Source organism: Myxocyprinus asiaticus, chromosome 17, assembly GCF_019703515.2.
Source record: "Myxocyprinus asiaticus isolate MX2 ecotype Aquarium Trade chromosome 17, UBuf_Myxa_2, whole genome shotgun sequence".
In the NCBI taxonomy this organism is placed as follows: Eukaryota; Metazoa; Chordata; class Actinopteri; order Cypriniformes; family Catostomidae; genus Myxocyprinus; species Myxocyprinus asiaticus.
The window spans coordinates 47,190,469-47,210,544 of NC_059360.1; the positions used below are offsets into that span (position 1 = coordinate 47,190,469).

A 20,076-nucleotide genomic window follows, 5' to 3' on the forward strand; every position below is an offset into this window, starting at 1 on the left:
ATCAGTAAAGTCTTCACTGTTTAGTTTGATTAAATATGATTGTAAATTGTGTATAAAAATTAAATAATTAAATAATAATTGTATTTAGAACCTTTATGGGCAAGCTGAAGGCGACTGTGGCAAGGAACACAAAACTCCATTAGATGTTGATTAATGGAGAAAAATAACCTTGGGAGAAACCAGGGTCATTGTGGGGGCCAGTTCCCCTCTGGCTAACATCATGAATGCCAATATTAGTTATTTATGTGCAGCGCAGGTCATGGTATACGATTAGTAAACTAAGTAAGTGTTAAGGTCCAGTCTTTGAAGTCCATCCTGGATTAACTGCAGAGGTTCACATAGATGCATTGTCCATTGTTAGTTGGATGATGAAGGCTTTTGTTGGCAATTAATTAATAGTCTATGTGTTCTATTTCAAGAGTGTAGTCCATCAATAGACAAAGGTGATGCAGAAAGAGATCAGTGAGGTGCATCGCTGTTCAACCGGCAGGTCATTTCGGTGAGGTTCGGTGGGGTCAATCATAAGTCCAAGGTTCAGGCTGTGGTATATGGAGTATCCGATGTCTTATAGTTGGAGTTGGCATCAGTTCATGGAAACAAATAGAATAATATTAGTGTAGATGTCATTCACTTTTATGCAGTTATGGATCAGGATAGATGTTTCTTGTTCCTGCAGACCTAACTAAAACAGCTTAATTGTGAGTTGATGGATAAATTAGGTGTATGCCTGGCTAAATAGATGAGTCTTTAGTCTAGACTTAAAATGAGTGAGTGTGTCTGCGTCCCAAACAGTGTCTGCGTCCCGAAAAGTGTTACGGAGACTATTCCATAGTTTAGGAGCCAAATAGGAAAAGGATCTACCACCTTTCGTGGATTTTGATATTCTAGGAGCTATTAACAAGCCAGAATTTTGTGATCATAATGAACGTGATGGAATATAGTGAGTCAGAAGGTCACTTAAGTATTGTGGAGCTAGACCATTCAAAGCTTTGTATGTAGTTTATAGAATTTTAACAGGTAGCCAATGCAACGAAGATAAAATGGGGCTAATATGATTATATTTCTTGGTTCTAGTCAGCACTCTGGCAGCTGCATTTTGAACCAATTGAAGTTTATTTACTGAACTTGCTGGACATCCTCCCAGTAATGCATTACAATAATTTAGTCTGTTTTGTCGGAATTGAGTAGAAGGAAATTTCTGGCAATGCAATCTTTGATTTCATTGATACACTCTGCTCATTTGGAGAATTGTGAATTTTCATTGGGTTTAGAAGAAATATAAAGATGGGTATTGTCGGCATAACAGTGAAAATTTATTTCATGATTCCTGATAATATCTCCTAGGGCAAGCATGTATAAGGAGAAAAGCAGAGGCCCTAAAACTGATCCCTGTGGCACTCCATACTTTTGTTTGATTTGACAATTACTCGTTTACCCATACAAAGTGGTAGCGGTCTGATAAATAGGATATAAACCATGCTAATGCAAGTCCACTAATGTCAACATAATTCTCCAGCCTATTCAAAAGAATGTCGTGATCTATCATGTCGAAGGCAGCACTAAGATCTAAAAGCACTAAATGAGAAATGCAGCAGCGATCAGATAAGAGCAAGTCATTTGTAATTCTGATAAGTGCAGCCTCTGTACTGTGATGGGGCCTAAATCCTGACTGTAATTGTTCGTATATACTATTTCACTGTAGAAATTAACATAGTTGGGAGGACACTACACTTTCTAGTATTTTTGACATAAATGGTAGATTTGAACTCAGTCTGTAACTAGCCAGTTCTCCAGGATCAAGCTGTGGCTTCTTAATAAGTGGTTTGACTAACTGCCATTTTAAAGTTTCTTGGGACATGTTCTAAGGATAGCGAGGAGTTAATGATATTAAGAAGAGGTTCTGTGATTAGAGAGAATACCTCTTTTAAGAGATTAGTTGTTTCTTTAAATTTCTTTAATTGAAGGGGGCGACACTATCAAGAGAGCTAGAGAAGACTGTATTTATATTTTCTGTAATTACATCAAGTTCTTCTAGACTTTTTGGCTTACCGAGTATGTGAGACAATTCTGGAAGATTATTAGTGAAGCTATCTTTAGTGGTCGAAAGAATGGTTCTACGTGAACGATAGCATGGTGTAGATTGAGTGAAATTGTTGATCGCAGCAAACAAGAGACGAGATAATGATCTGAGATGTCATCGCTCTGCGGTAGAATTTCTATAGTATCAACATCAACTCCATATGACAGAATTAAATCTAGCAAATTATTATGGCGATGAGTTGGTCCAGTCACATTTTGTCTGACTCCAAGGGTGTCATTTTCATTATCTATGTGAATGTTGAAGTCACCAACAATTGAAGCACTATGTACATTAACTACAAGATCTGATAAAAATTTGCTAATTCACCAAGGAAATCTTAAGTATGGCCCGGGTGACCTATATACTGTAGCAAAGGCAAAAGATGACAGAGATTTTTTTTTTACATATATATCTGATGGTATCACATTAAGCATTATTAGTTCAAAAGACTTAAACTTATATCCTGTCCTCTGAGTAACACCAAAACCTTCACTGTAAATTGTAGCAACGCCTCCTCCTCAACCCTTCAGATGAGGCTCATGTTTATAACAATAAACTGAGGGAGTGGATTCATTTAAACTAATATATTCATCTGGTTTAAGCCAAGTTTCAGTCAAACAGAGCATATCCAAAATATGATCTGTAATAATTTAATTTAATTTACAATAAGTGTGTTGGTAGAAAAAGATCTAATGTTTAGTAGCCCTAAATTTATATGATAATTATATTCCCAAGATATTTTTTTTTCTCAAGTTTGACCTTAATCACATTTTTTCTAAATGATTTAGTGAGGGGTTTGTGTTTGGTATTTCGGGGAACAGACATATTCTCTATATGAAATCTAGGTGATACAGACTCTATGTGTTGTAGTTTATGTGACCTGTGTTTAGCATTAGCCAGCACTTGTAAATTTGATCTGATGTCAGACGCTGGAGCCCTGGAAATGCATTTAACAATGGTGGCTGGAGTCTCTATTTCCACGTTCCTTACAATTGAATCATCAATTATTAAGGCACTTTCAAAATGATTCTCAGTGGATGCATCACTGAGTGGGGAGAATCGATTGGAAACCCTATCTGGAACGGGAGAGTGGTGTCGCTTTGCTGAGCGAGTATGATGCTGAGACGTCACCCAAACACCCTGTTGCAGAGCTCTAGAGCCGGAACCAAAGTGTGTACTACCTGCATCCGAAACAGTATCTACCGGCTTCTCACTGACCTCCACTAGTGTTTGGATACGTGTTTCTAACTCATTAACCTTCTCCGTCAGCCTGACTAATTCCTTACATTTATCATATGTGAATCCCTCACTGATGAAGGAAGAAGCTATAGTAAACATGTGGCATGCAATGCAGGAAGAAATAACATGAGTGGATGCCATGACTTACTGCAATTGTTTGTTTTTGTTGTTGTTATGGTTGTTCTTGGGCGGCGAGGATTTGAGATCAATGTGGTTCCTGATCAGCTGATGTTTGCGATTGATGCAATAATCCGTGTAAAACACAGTGGAGAAAACGAAAGCATGCAGTCAAGACGCAAGTTGTAGACAAGCGGGAAAAGAAAAAAGAGAGAAAACGGGTGCGCGCGGTAAAATACACGCAGTTGAAACAGTAAAAAATTGGAAAAACCCGAAGCACATGGTAAAATGGCAAAGGATAAAACGATGAACGTATAAGAATAAGAATAAGCACTGCTAAGCAGGCTAGCAAGCTACAAACACTCATGCAGCATGCGGCAGCAACCAGAACTGTTAACACTTTATAATAACTACACGGTATAAAGTATTTGTAAAGCATTAGTTTATAGTCAATTGATCATTTATAAACTATTGTTCATACATTAATAAACTACATACAAATATTTTGTTATTTGTTTATATTCACTGTAGCAAATTATTGATTATTGTTTAATAAGTTCATAGGCAGTTTGATAATGTTTTTTAACATGAACAAGGCATGAAATCATAGTAAATAAAGAAATTATAAATGTAATAAATTGAACTTACATTTAAACATAATTAACGTATTTGTTACTGTTTTAGTAACTCTTACTATTAATATATAGGTCGTAATAAAGCATTGACTAATTGCTAACTAAGCATTTTTCATAAAGTGAGAACTGTATATGCCTAATTAAACATTTATTAATGATCCATTACTCTGAAAACTTGGGCCTGAAATAACCATCTCCACAGCATCTCAATCACTAAACACTAAAGCTTAACAAAAAACAAACAAACAAACAAACAAACAAACAAACAAACAAACAAACAAACAAACAAACAAACAGACACAACACAAAAGTACAGGAATAAGAGTGAGAGAGGAAAATCCACAGTTTATTAAAAGAGATCCTCAACTTTAGCATGTTCCATCCTATTAAGCTTTATGAGCAGACTTGCTCTCAATATTGCCAATTAAAATTACTGTTTAATTCTGGTTCAACAGTGGACCTACTATAAATATTTCATAAAATGTATTCCAATTCCAGAGGGAAAGTCCAAAAATCCAGCTACAGTCTGTGCACATGCTCTGGAAACAGCCAGCATGTCACCACGGTCACATGACAGTTAAAAAAATAAATAAAATGGAAATAGGAAAGAGCATGTGATGTTATATTATTGACTTTAAATTATATTTTGCCAATTCAGCGCATATTAAACTTCATCAGTGAAAATTACCTTACTATGGTACTGAAGTGTACAAGTGACATTGTTACGCCTTACATGTTACTTTTCTCAGCGCTGGTCCAGATGGAACAATAACAGCAGTTTGTGGTTACTGAATAGGGCATTTTGGGCGTTTTCAAAACGGCATTTATGTGCCCTTGAAGGGCACTTCAGGAAGGGGACGCCACTCGAAAGTTTGTTCCAAACAAATGTAAGAAAGTTAATTATTTCACAAAGGGCCCTTTCACAAGACTTTTAGTGAAGGCTACATTTAAACTGTGATGCCATGCTCCCTTCAGAGTGCCCACATCAAGAGCTCTGTCTTTTGTAGTGAGTAGGGCATAGGGATGATCACTTTCGATTGGAATTCGCCCTTTATGTAATAATTTTCCAGAGATTGCAGGGGCGGATTTGTAGCTCAGATACCAATCCTTGTAAAAAGATACAGCACAGTATTTAATGTACAAATGTCTGCAGTATGACAAAAACGTCCTAAGATTTGAATGTCGATCAACGAAGAATTCAGCTTTCAGGATTCAGGCCAGTAGGCGCCCCCTTCGGGAAGACACATTTGTCTTCTCTCATAGAAAACAATTTTTAGATAAATCACCACTTTGATTTAAATGAGCAAAATTAGATATTCAATACATCAACAACTCTTATTACTTCAAAGATAATGCAAATGTTTAAGTTAGCAAGGCATAAAAAAATAGGACCCAATGGAATTTTTTCTAATTCTTCTTTGTTTTCCTAAATTCTGTTTTCCATTTCATTTTGTTTTCTGAATTCCATGTTTATAAGATTTTTTTTTTTAATCAAAAATATGACTAATCAAATGACCCTAAAGCAAACTATTGTGAGGGAATGCAAAACTTATAGCGAAGGAATGCAAAATGCATTGCAAAAGAACGCAAAAACGTATTGAGAGAGAACGCAAAACGTATTGCGAAGGAAAGCAAAAACGTATTGAGAGAGAACGCAAAACGTATTGCGAAGGAATGCAAAACGCACTGCGAAGGAACGCAAAAACGTATTGCAAGGGAATGCAAAACTTATTGAGAGGGAACAGAAAAACTTATTGAGAGGGAACGAAAAACGTATTGAGAGGGAACGCAAAATTTATTGCGAGAGAACAAAAACTGTTAGGAGGGAACGCAAAACGTATTGAGAGGAAACGCAAAAATATTGTGAGGTATTGCAAAACTTATTGTGAAGGAACACAAAAACATATTGAAAGGGAACAAAAAATATTACGAGGGAATGCAAAACGTATTGAGAGGGTACGAAAAACTTATTGCGAGAGAATAAAAACTTACGAGGGAACGCAAAACTTATTGAGAGGCAACGCAAAATATTGTGAGGTTTTACAAAACTATTGAGAGAGAACGCAAACCATATTGCGAAGGAACACAAAACTTACTGAGAGGGAACGCAAAACATATTGTGAGAGAACAAAACTATTACGAGGGAACGCAAACTGATGCAAGGGAATGCAAACTATTGTGAGGGAACCCAAAACTATTGCGAAATAATGCAAACTGATGCAAGGGAATGCAAAACTTATTGCAAGAGAACAAAAATTGTTATGTTGGAGCACAACATTATTGCGAGGGAACGCAAAACTATTTCAGAAAATAATTGCCCTGCCTGTCCTCTATGGGCTCCATAATTTTGTGCTGTTTTATTTGTATGCAACTCAGCTGTAAGCACTTTGCCAGTTTGAAATGTAAAAATATTTGTTATGCCAATAAAGCACCTAAAAAACAGAGAGGGAGAGAGAGCGAGAGAGGGCAACACAAAAACATCTATCCACTTTGATCGCGGTGCAAGCGGCCACATAACAACGAAGTTCCTTGATTCAAAAGAATCTGCAGAGCTCAGATTTGGGAAGCTGCCTTTTGGGAAGAGGCCTTTTCTTTGACAGATAATAACTCTGGCTCATTTCACCAGCATTATCCTGCAGTATTTAACAAATGAAGGAGGATTACAGCTACCTTACATAAATACATGGCATCGTTTGTGCTTATCAAACTCCAAGGCAGAAAGATGATGAAAGTCTAAAGCAGTTGAATATTTCTAGAAAGTTCCATTTTAAAAAGCCTCTGTTTGGCCCACTGTAAACAGTGGCTCTAAAAGTATTGAATTTCTATTGTTTTATTATTTCAAACCTAGCAAACTTATTTTTGTAAAAGGTTTAGCTTGAAAGGTGTGCCTAGGCTGTCTTTCAATAAAATAATCTTGCTCTGATTTTTTGTTATCCACATTTTTAAGTCTGACTTAACTCCTCAAAAAGTCCCTTAATCTATGCAAACGCAAACAGCCAAAAAGATTCAGTTTAGTCCACAGTTTATAGTCTTCAAAATGCACAGCTTTCGTCACATTTATAGTCTTATGTGCATTACTCACTTCGAAAGTAAAATCCCATAAGTCATATCAGCATTAACATAATATTATGCATGACAAGAGTGATTCTCATGCATGAATAACTATTTGGTGAAGTCAGTAAGCTCACAAATGCCAAGCAAATCTCTTCATATTAGAAATAAATATATATATATTTTCTCCAAAACAAGCCAACAGAGATGCTGCACAGTACCTGCATTATGCTCTACATTTGTTGAGTTATTGTTGACCATAGAACTATAAATAATCTACAGGGTATTTATCAGTTCATGTTTTATTAAAATGCCAGAAAAATAAATAAAATTAAAAATTCATATTTTACTAATTTAAGCAATAAATGGGAGAGACAACATAATCTACCACTTACAACACAGTGGTACTGTGGTGGTACTATGGTAAAGTGACTGTGTCCGGTGAAAATACCATGATACTTTGATATGCACAATGGTATTTAGACTGTAATCCAAGGTATTTCAAAGAATACAACATAAAAACATGGTATTACCATGGTACTTCGATATATACCATGTATCTACATGGTAGATAGTTCTTATAAGCTTACAGTAGTACTACCATGGTACATGTTAAAAAAAACAAAAACAAAAAAACAGTAGTATTACTGTTTTCTAATTACCCATATACATCCAAAATACCATGGTATTACCATGGTACATGTAAGAATAAACATGGTAGTAGAGTGGAATTTCTTTGTTAGAGATGTCACAAATCTAGTGTTAACATGAAAGATATAAGAGGTTTTTGAGTTCACTGATGTTTTAGTACATTTTTAGCATCATTAGCTTCTTAGCTCAGAACTGACTGGTGAATCTGACTGGATTTCTTTTTGGATTCAAAGTTTAAATGGATCACCCGCTACATCTCAAACAATTTTTCAAGTGATATTCTCCACTTTGCTGTGTTTATGTGCACCAAGACTGGATAATTAAGCTAGATTTGACTTTCATGTTGCGCTATGCTAGCAAGCATGCTGAGATGACAAGGAATGATATATTGCCGGCGTGTCTAGATGGATCAGACTGACGGATTGTCTCTCTCACAAGGAACTCACCAAACGACAGCTCTTCATTACGGTTTCTGTGCCGTAACTATACAGATAGGAAAGCTACAGATCACGATTCCACAATTTTAGCAGTCAATACCAATCCCAGTGGAAATTCTCAATACCGATTTCAATACTGTAGCAAAAACTAAGATGCTATTGAACACAGTATTTTATTTTAGTTACATTTTGATACAAATATGAACAAATGACAGATGATACCAGTCCAGAATGGCCTTTTTTTACCATGGTAAATGTGCACTTGCCGCTCTAAACTGCTAAGTGGCGCTATAACCGTACTATTTCAAACTTTGTGTGTTGTTGATTTAGCATGTGTTATGAGTATCAGTGTAAATAACTGTAAATGGAACAATGTATGCATGTAAACAATAAACATGTAACAAATATATATGAAAAATAATAAATGCAGTTTCAAGACATTTATTGATGGAATAAAATGAATTTGACAATTTTTCTAAAGCTAAAATGCAACCAATATGATAAAAAAACTGACCAAATATAATTTTTAAAAGTAATATTTTCAAATTGTACCTAGAAGGTCCCTTCATAATTAACAGCATGAGCGGAGATAAATAGGCCGATATTCAGAATTTTTTAATTATTGGGATCAGCCGATAAATTTTCCCCTTTGGCCGATTTGTTTCTTGAGGGTGCCGAGAATTGCCTGCTTGCATGTGAAGTGACTGAGACATGTACACGACCAGTCACGTTCATTTTTTTGTTGTTAGGTGCCATCGTTTTACTACAATAATAGACTGGTGTGCAACACTGGACATCATTTAAATGGTCCACATATCTGTAACGCTGGTACTTGGAGTGGAAGAGAGGAGAACACAGGAATCACTTTCAGTCTTTTAATAGTAGAAGAAGGATACACACTGGAGTGGAATACTAGGCATCAATCAAGGTAGCACGCCGGAGTGGAACAAACATCACAAACAAAGCTAAACATCACAACTTAACCATTAAACGAAACTCTTCATGGACTGACAAAGGAATGGGCAAAACTAGAGGATGTTTATACAAAAAGGAACTAATGAGGGAATGGAAGACAGGTGAGGAAGATGAGGAACAGATGGCAGTGATGAGGGCAGTGCACTATGGGAGATGTAGTCCGGGGAAACATTTCAAAATAAGAGTCCTTAGGAAAACATGAGGGAGACAGACTGTGATAATATCAGAGCCACGGCAGACACGTTTGAGCTCTCTCCTCAACAGTTTGCTGTAACTTTGTCTAATGATAAAAAGGCTAAAATCATATACAGTCTGCTAATATGCACATATCTCATTTAAATAGATGTAATAAACCAACCTCACACAACTTCAGCAGACCCAGCATCCTGTGGAGCGCTCATTTATTAACCTCTAAAGCACGTATTCTAACATTTACTCCTCTACAGTTCCCTGTAACATTTAACTTTCTTTTCTAATGATAAAAGCCAAATATCAATAAAACTTATATTATATACAGTCTGCAAATATACAGATATCTCATTTAAAAATATGTCAATCGCGAACCTCACAAAAATCCATCATTTTCTTCCCATCGAGCGCTCATCTAATATCTTCCTCTAAAGTGTGCATTCTATCAGCCAGAATCTAAAACTTCAGGATCAGGATCAAAAGTTCCTCTGAATTACAAATCATGACGGTCAGTCCGTTGATCCGCACGAGTGAGTGAGTGCAACTTCAAAGTAAAAGCACTTCATGTGTGCTATATGCACTGTATGTGCAATTGGTTTGATTCAGTATTTTTTTAAATGTGATTTCTAATGTGGACATGCCATTCATGGTTGCTGGACTACTGTTATTTCCTTTTTCCTAATATATTAACAATTTCTTAATGTGCAAAAAATTACAAATATTTGATGGCTAAACCGCTATCTACCATTTAAAATACAATATTATTTTTTATATTATTTTTTACAAACTCAAAGTTTAGTAACTATAGTGCTAAATAAGAGTTTATAATTTATTTATTTTTTTTTAGCAATTTTATGTTTGTGTTATTTACTATATTAAATTGTGTGATATATCGGCATTGTATTGGCATATCGACCACCCTGCTCTCTGGATCCCAGCATCGGCCATTAGAAAACCCATATCGGTCGATCACTACTTTTTTTTTATAATATTTTGCTTGATTCAAATACTATTTGCTTTTTTTAAAAAAATAAAAAAAATAAAAATAAAATTGTGAATTAGCACTGTTAAATATCCATCTAAAATGTTTATACTGGATATTATCCCCACCACAAACCCAAATTGATCAGGGGGCCCTAAAATAGTTCTGTGCCCAGGGCCCAAAATTTGGTGCTACGCCCCTGCTTACACAGTTAGGAAATTGAACAAACTCCTAAACCTAAGTATTAAACTTCAGCTCGAAACTGCCCTTACAAAAAATCTAAACTAGCCAGCAAAATTTATCAGCAAATTTGCCGCTCGTTATGTTAACATGCAATGAGCTTTTGATTCGCCGCAAATGTTTGCAAGAAGTTTGCAGCTCTTCACCGGTAGTGGTGAACCTCCGGAAACCTTTGGCAACAATGGACAATTTGCCACAAGTTTGTCAAAATAGCTAACTGGCATGTGAAAATTATCAGTGGGAAATTTACGGCAAGTTTGCGTCAAATTTGCCATGAACTCTCGATTTTCGCAAGGGTGAGTAATTGAGTTGAGTAATACTTCAAATCGTACAATTTGTTTTAGAGAGGTGTGCAATTACTTTTCTAAGCGATTGGACTTACGGTTCCCTTCAGGTGGACGATAAAATCGTCAATAAATAAAATAGATGATTTATAAAATTAAATGTACAGCTACTGTACCTTTGACAATCATTCTAATATTTCTATGGCAAAACGCAGCCACACTAATTATTAGAGTGCATGTAAATTAATTAATGCTAAACCACCAGCACCCGCCCCGTCAACCAACGGCATTAAAGCAAAGCACTGTCAATCAACTCAATGTCACAGCCACCCGGAGAGGATGACAAGCTTAGAGAACTCTAATCACCTGCAGGCGAGGAGCTCAGCGACTAAAAGAGGATTAGACAAAAAAACTAATTTGAAGAACACAAGAAAAGCACCAATATTGTCAACTCAGCAGTTAGGAGAGTGTGGCCCGTGCTTTTGCAGATTTCCACAGCAGGAAAACACACACAGAGAGAGAGAGAGAGAGAGAGAGAGAGAGAGAGAGAGAGAGAGAGAGAGAGAGAGAGAGTCAACATAGGAACAGAACTCATTTGTTTACGGTAATTGGATACAGTGGCAGCTATTCAATGTTTAATAATGAAGTATCTGTGTACACACTTTCACTTTCCCTGGAATAACATGTAGACATTTTTCCTGTTTTTCATGGAAAGAATGCAATTCATATTGGTAAACTCTCATGTAGGAAGAACAGATAAACAAGCTGATGTGAACATGTGAACATACTGTACCATGGTTACCACCATGATCAAATTAAATTTTTGTAGAGTTTGTAGAGGCAAGCATCAGTATTATTCTATTCTAAGTTTAGGATTTGAGGTATTATAAAATCACTTGCCCTAAGTATATACTGTATATACAGTATATATATATATATATATATATATATATATAAATATTTGCGCAACTCATCCCGCACCGTTTGTGCTATGGACATGAATGATACATCAAAAAATTTGACTGAGGTGCACTATCGGTATTTCACAAAAACAATCTGCGAATAAAGCAGTGTTCCCATCCCATCTGTTTAAGAAAAAAATAATAATTTCAGGGAAATCGGTGCAAAATAGAAATGAATATGAATGTTGAAGCAACTGTGGCTCTTTTATTAAATGTAATGATTTAACTGGGGTTTTACAAAAATCGAGAAATCTGCCAAACTTGTCGCAAACTTGCCGAAATTTGCCACTCATTATTTTCACATGCAAATGAGTTTTGCAGTAAACTCTTCATTGTCGCCAAAGGTTTGCTGCAGGTTCACCGCTGATGGTGAAGAGCTGCAAACTTCTGGCAACATTTGCGGCAAATCACAAGCTCATTTGCATGTGTAAATAATGAGTGGGAAATTTGCAGCAAGTTTGTGGCACATTTGTCAGAACTCTAGATTTTTTGTAAGGAGCGCACAGATAAAACGCTCTGATGAACTTCATGTTTGCTAGCGTTCACTTAAAGGGGACCTATTATGCAAAATTCACTTTTACATGGTGTTTGAACATAAATGTGAGTCAGCAGTGTGTGTACACATCCACCCTACAATGTTAAAAGTCCACCCACTCCTCTTTCTTATATTTCTATTAATCAAAAACAGTGTCTCAAAATGATCGGTTTTGGTATCCGCTCTAAAGTGACGTCACTTTAGAGCAGGCCACGCCCACGACTGGTGACAGACTCCACCCTATTATCATAGATCCTCCCCTGACTGATCGACACAGTCACTGCGTTGCTGTGGCATGAAATGCAGATGGAGGGCAGGAAGTGATTTTCTACATAAGAAGCACTATCACAAACTCAAAATGCCTATGTTTTGCATGTTTACGGTTGCTCATACATATGGCTGAACTCTGGTATTTATGGTGTCAGTCATATTGGTTCCGATTTGTTGTTGCTATAGTATCTGAAGCACGAGCTGTAAAGGCACAGCCCTCTTCCAGAAAGGGGGCGGGGAGCAGCAGCTCATTTGCATTTAAAGAGACACACACAAAAACAGCGTGTTTTTGATTCCACCCAAAAAAAGGCATTTACAACATGGTATAATAAATGATCCGTGGCGTATTTTGAGCTGAAACATCACAGACACATTCTGGGGACACCTGAGACTTATATTACATCTTGTAAAAATGGGCATAATAGGTCTCCTTTAAAAATAGAAATGACAATAAAAGTTGAAGCCACTGTGGCTCTTTTATTAAATGAATTACCTGGGGTTAGAGCTCATATTTGCTAGAATACAGCTAGCATTCATGTTTGCTAGCATTCATTTCGAAACAGAAATGAAAATGAAAGTTGAAGCCAGTGGCTCTTTAGTTAAATGTAATGAATTACTTGGGCTTAGAGCTAAAGACAAAACGCTCTGATTAACTTCATGTTTACTAGCATTCAGCAGCTGATGCCTCATGTCTGGAAATGAAAGCATGTCAGTTCTGGGAGGTAATAGTAGCCAATCATTTTGATGACAGGCTTTGTTTCCTGCATTTCAAAATAAGCAAAGCAACATTTCAGAAGCTATGCCATGATATGGTTGTGTCCAGTGCTAAAATCTAAATTTGCTGCTGTTCTGAGCTTGAATTTCAGATCTCTCTCATTGTGTTGAGATGCGAGTGGATTTTCAGTGGCTTAGAGCTGTGCATTACTGCACATCTCAAATCAAAAGACGTTGCAGAAGTCTGCAGCTTAACTTGCTGACATACAGCAGGGCAGCAACTTCCCTCGAGTCTTAGTGTCACAGTGCGTCATTATATTAATGTGATGGCTCGGTGTGTTAATTTGCTCTGTGAGCAGATCGCGTCAGACATCTATCCGACCTTTGCTCTCTGATTTGAATAAGCGAGTGACCGTTGACATAGCGCAATATAACAGGGCTGTTCGTCGATTTGATGGTGAGCTATTTTCACTCCGTCAGGTTGTGTGACCACTGCTGTGTTAAATAGCAGCATGCTGCTTTAGAAATGCTCCATGAAGGTCAAGTGTGCAAAATAACCACTCCATTGACCCCTACAGCTTCTTCAATGGGCTGTCAATCACAATTGAAGGGATAATGAGACTTCTACATTTTCAGGAGAAACACTTGTTGCTTTATCGTGCTGCATCTGGTAAAAAAGAACTTTAAAAGCATGTCTCGAGACACCTGTGTTCTGTTACAGTATTTATTTTGTATCTGTCTACTAACAATGTACAACAGTGTATGTACATGCGTAACAGAAGATGTCATTTTTGTAATTTTTTTCCTGAAAGTCATAAAAATTCCCACCACAGTGTCATTTCCAGCACATTCTCAAATTCTGTATTGTGTTTAATAGAATTTTGTGGTGCAAAAGATGCTGAAGGAAATGACATTTTTAATGATGCATTTTCATCCCCAGCTCACTTTCAAGTTTTCTAAGTAACAGAGGTGATGCTCACATCAACACAAAAATAAACTTACAGTGTTGCTCGAGTTCCCATTCAAATGCAAACCGCTGTCGAAAAGCGGCGACGATGCCCTGCTGCTGTGATTGCTGGATGGTCCAGGCGAACCTGAGAAAATATTAGAGTTTATTAAATATTCTATTTATTTTTAGTGCTCATTCTGTGTGTAAAGCTACTCTGATACTTCACAGTTGTAAATCTTTTCTATATGATGTGTATTAGTTTGGCAAGCCACTTTCTAGTTTGTCATGATGCCATGAACATCAAAGTCACAAGATATAATGAGGAAGGTGAGCTGTAAGAATGTGGAAAATACGTGAGATGAAGGAATTTGGACAGAGGCAACATTACATTCATATACAGGAGAAAACAGAATGCAGAAAGTGCATGTCATGTAAGGGCATAGACTATGCGCTACTCTGAAAGTCTTCTTTTAATGCCATGCAGCACAGAATACTCTCGTACAGAGCTGTTTAATTCTGTCTCTAGAGATCTGCCTTCCTGCAGAGGTATACTGCCTTCAACACTGCAAAAAAAGAATTTTCTTAATCAGTATTTTTACAAAAAATTATGCTGAATTCTAAAGCCAAAAGTTTTTTTTTTTATTTGAAAACGCTTTGATTTTGCTACATTTATGCCAGAAACGTACTTTACACAAGTGTGCATAAACAGATACTAACGCTTGGTCTGAGTTCAGTCTGATTATAAATTGACTATTTTACTCAATAATTCAGTGTGCTATGTATTTTTATGCTTTCCACGTAATTAGCTTAGCAACATGCTAACATCAAAACAGTGGCGGATCTAGGCATAGGCAATACAGGTAGTCGCCTAGGGCGGTAGTTAATTGGTTTGTTCATCTAAATTCACTTGAGCCCAAACGTAGAAGTCACTGCGTCTTCTTTTTTGAAGCAAAATATTTAGGTAGTTGCAGCTGTTTATCACTGTGTATTCCACATTTACACTGGTGGCCAAAAGTTTGGACTAATGTACAGATTTTGCTCTTATGGAAAGAAATTGGCACTTTTATTCACCAAAGTGGCATTCAACTGATCACAATGTATAGTCAGGACATTAATAACATGAAAAATTACTATTACAATTTGAAAAGAATTTTCTGAACTTCTTAAACTATTTCAAAGAGTTCTCATTAAAAAAATCCTCCATGTGCAGCAATGACAGCTTTGCAGATCCTTGGCATTCTATCTGTCAGTTTGTCCAGATACTCAGGTGACATTTCACCCCACACTTCCTGTAGCACTTGCCATAGATGTGTCTGTGTTGTCGGGCACTTCTCACGCACCTTACAGTCTAGCTGATCCCACAAAAGCTCAATGGGGTTAAGATCCATAACACTCTTTTCCAATTATCTGTTGTTCAATGTCTGTGTTTCTTTGCCCACTCTAACCTTTTCTTTTTGTTTTTCTGTTTCAAAAGTGGCTTTTTCTTTGCATTTCTTCCCATAAGGCCTGCACCCCTGAGCCTTCTCTTTACTGTTGTACATGAAACTGGTGTTGAGCGGGTAGAATTCAATGAAGCTGTCAGCTGAGGACATGTGAGGCGTCTATTTCTCAAACTAGAGACTCTGATGTACTTATCCTCTTGTTTAGTTGTACATCTGGCCTTCCACATCTCTTTCTGTCCTTGTTAGAGCCAGTTGTCCTTTGTCTTTGAAGACTGTAGTGTACACCTTTGAAATCTTCAGTTTTTTGGTAATTTCAAGCATTGTATAGCCTTCATTCCTCAAAACAATGATTGACTGATGAGTTTCTAGAGAAAGCTGTTTCTTTTTGCCATTTTTGACCTAATATTGACCTTAAGACATGCCAGTCTATTGCATACTGTGGCAACTCAAAAACAAACACAAAGACAATGTTAAGCTTAATTTAACGAACCAAATAGCTTTCAACTGTGTTTGATCAAATGGCAAGTGATTTTCTAGTACCAAATGATCAATTTAGCATGATTACTCAAGGATAAGGTGTTGGAGTGACGGCTGCTGTCTAGATTTGATCATAAATTAATTTTTCAAATAGTGATGGTGCTGTTTTTTACATCAGTAATGTCCTGACTATACTTTGTGATCAGCTGAATGACACTTTGGTGAATTAAAGTACCAATTTCCTTCCGAAACAGCAAAATCTGTACATTATTCCAAACTTTTGGCCGCCAGTGTACATACTATATAATTACAACAACTATAGTAATTACTAAGTACTAACCCTAAACTTAACCCATATTAAGTACATGTAGTTACCTAATATTAGGCAGTACTTTCTTGGGTGGGTACACAGTAAGTATACTGAAAGTACACGTAATTTAAAATAAAGTGCAACCAGTTATTATTATTATTATTTATAATAAATTAATGTGTTCACTTTAATATGTTTTATTTAGTATGGATTTATTTGTTGATTACAAAGTTGCCATCCTATTTCTTTAAAGTCACCCTTTGATATTGAGATTGTCATTGTTTTTGTGCCACATAAATTCTGTAAGATTCATAGTAGTTTTAAATTAATTACATTGATACCCCAATGTCATATGATAGTTATTTGATTGTTTTTGAAACAAACATTTACTTCCTTTAATAGCTTCAATGTAGTTAGCGACATTTTTATTAGTTACTGTATCACTTTTTTTAAGGGGGTGGGGAATGGCTCTTGTCTGATCTGGCCTAGAGCTCAATGTGAGTCAGGACTGCCACTGCGTCAAACTCTGCTGGAATCAGTTATCAAATTTCCCATGTTTGGAAGCGTAAAGCTATTGTTTATGAAGAGCGTTCCAAATCAGTTACTTTTAAGGTTTAATTTATGAAGGTAGCTGAATATGTAGGCACTATACAACAAGACAGCTCAATAGGTTTTGGAACAGATCTCAAAAGTGAAGTAGTATTGGGCAAACCTACCTAATGGGAGTTTCAAAAAGGCTGGCGCTTCCTTGAGGTAGCGTACAGTGATGGTAACTTCCTCGCCTGCTGTTCGCAAAAGATGAACCTGCATAGCAAATCATACAGTAGGAGAAAGAGACTTAAAAAAAATACATTTTTGACATTGGCATCATGATGAGAAGATATGCTTGAAGAAAAACACATTTAAATTACTGTTTCACACTTGGATTAAATCAAGTCTGTTATCAGCATGAAATCTGAGTTTTTTCTTAAATTATTACAGAAGAGCCACGGGGCCTCGCTGCTGGAGCGTTAGACTATCATATGCTTTGTTCAGGTTCACTAACTTCCACTTAGACAAGCAATTACCTTATCAGTGTCTTATATCTTCAGATTTCCTCATCATTTTATCATTCAGAATTTAAAAACCACTGTCCAAAAGATTAGAAATATCAGCATCCAACAAACATCTCATCTCTTTCCTAAATTGCAGACACAGACGGTTGACCTCACAACCTTCTTCAGTGTGTTGATTTTGTTTTTCAGAATGGATAGATTTTGTCCTTTCAGTACAAGATGAGACGTGAGAAGTCTTTTGAGGTAATTTGATCATGAGCACAGATTCCTTCGTTTGATCCATTTGCATTTTCCTCTTTGATAAACATGACATACTTGTATAACATTTCCACAGAGAGCTAAGTATTTGCAAAGAAACCCCAGTTGTGTTTGCTCTACTTCAAAACTATTGAAGCTGTTAATTAAACATCATTTTATACAAAATTATAAATTGGAGAAAGTTGCTTTTCAATACATTTTTATTTTTACATTTGTCTCTTTGTAATACTTGATTGTTTGTGATTGGTCAAAATTTTTGATGAATGAACTGTATAAATGACTAAGTTCAGGCATGAAACTCTAAATGGCGCAAGCTGATAGGTTATATGTTCGAAAATCAGCTCGCTCACATCTGATATGCCAAGCTAATCGGCTCACATGCTTTAAAATGATAGGTCCTTTGACGTGTAATGAGGTAGCCAATCAACATGCATACTCTCTCTTTATCTAACATTTAAATTGCTCAGTTTTGCAGATAAGCCAATTTCACTGCAGCGCGCTGCAAGAGTTTTTCTCAGGTGGTTGCTGGGGCTTTTTCTTCTATCTGCTTGCATAGTAAGGTCTGCTTTTGGCCATGACACATAGAAGTGCATCTTTAACAAGGTAAACCTTAGCCAAATCCAGCATTGGCAGACATCGATATCTTAGGTCATAAGTTTAAACAAATCCACACATAACTTGGCTATGTCACAAGTTAAATAAGTTCTGGGATTTCCAGGTCCAGGTACACATTATGATTCAGGTCACTAGCTGTTTAAGCAATTTGGCCAAGCTGGACAAGCCACACATAGAGATTTCATTCATTAGCGTTATCTCATTCGGCCAAGCAGGCCAAGGAATACCTACTCTAGCTAGCACACACTCAGTGCACATGACTTTTTGGAGCAGCAGCAGTACACAAGTCTTGGCGGTAGATCTGCTTGTTTGGGGGGTTGTGTTTTTATTATGTCTTTATGCAGCTTCTCTGCTTTGTTGGGGGATTGTGCTTATGTCTAATTGTGCAGCACCATGTCATACATGCTTGATGCAGCATGTCGTGTGTGTTTTCTAATTGTACAGCAGCAGCAGCAGCATAGTAGATCAAGTCCGCCAAGACCAATATCCTGTAAGTATGTCTTATCAACATAAACATGCTAAATCTTTCTGAGAGTTGTCATGAGTGAACTGAATGTTAGCATTGCTGTGCTAGTTTCAGGTCTCTCGTATTACTCTTTCTTTTTTATTTTAATGACTATTAAAATTTTAGTATCATTATTCATGTGTAAATTATTGTCCAAGCTTTTCTAAAGCAGCACATAAAATGCGTTGTCACGTGGCACCTTTTACATTTCTCAGCGATGTTCAGAATGTACCAATCACAGTCATTTGTGATTATGTCATCAAACGTCAGGTAAGGGGTTGGATTAGAGGTGCAGTATTTTAAGATGCTAGTATAAATGCACAGAGAACTGATTGCCATCCCAAATTAAAAATATTAGTGGTGGTCAGGGGGGCTGCACAATAAATACAATTTTGCAATGTTAAGTTAAATATTAACTTGCGGTATCATTTTAATGCGTTAATCCATAAAGTTAGCAAAAAATACTAGGTATGCTTCTAATATGTGTTTGATCCTATGACAACATAGCACGCAGCTCATCAAAATGAGTCGGCCTACGTCAGCGCGAGAATATTTGCATTTTGAACTAATATTTTATATTTTCTGCACACAATGTATAGCATACATTTAGCCAATACATGTTTAATTTTTGCACATTGGAAAAGAACATTGGGGTAGAAAGAAAAAGCATGTTTTGTAAATTCAATACAATAAAATTAGGCCTCTGTAATCAAAATATTTATTAGGGCCTTCGTTTAAAAGACCTACTTTTTCAGATCAAAATGTAACTACATATAAATAATCAATATGAGAAAAGATTCAGAAGGAGAATGGGAAGTTGAAAAGCAGAAAGTGGGGAACAATGTAAATTGATGGCAATGCTTCATTCTCCCCATAATTTGTTTATCTTCAGATGTCATTTTGCATATGTAACTTGTTAATTTAACCTACCGCTTTGTATAGATTTCCATTTATTCAATGCAGTATAATACATCTTACAGAATGTCACTTGATGTCCCTTGGATATATTTTTGTTTCTCGATGTAGGTCTGCTTGAAAACAGTTTAACTGTATTATGTTTATCACACTGCATATCGCAATTGTGCAATGCATACAGATAAACAG

The 20,076-nt window shown here is 36.4% G+C and overlaps 1 protein-coding gene across 4 annotated transcripts in view; it reads right to left on the bottom strand.

Moving 5' to 3' along the window:
* Positions 1 to 20,076, bottom strand: part of LOC127455181 (gamma-2-syntrophin-like) — an 88,610-nt gene that overhangs the window by 40,715 nt on the left and 27,819 nt on the right. For all 4 annotated transcript variants that reach the window (XM_051722853.1, XM_051722851.1, XM_051722852.1 and 1 more), the window contains 2 exons: positions 17,256 to 17,343; positions 14,364 to 14,455 (listed from right to left, as the gene is read on the bottom strand). In XM_051722853.1, the coding sequence (XP_051578813.1) occupies positions 14,364 to 14,455; positions 17,256 to 17,343 (180 nt within the window). The remainder of the gene's footprint in view (positions 1 to 14,363; positions 14,456 to 17,255; positions 17,344 to 20,076) is intronic.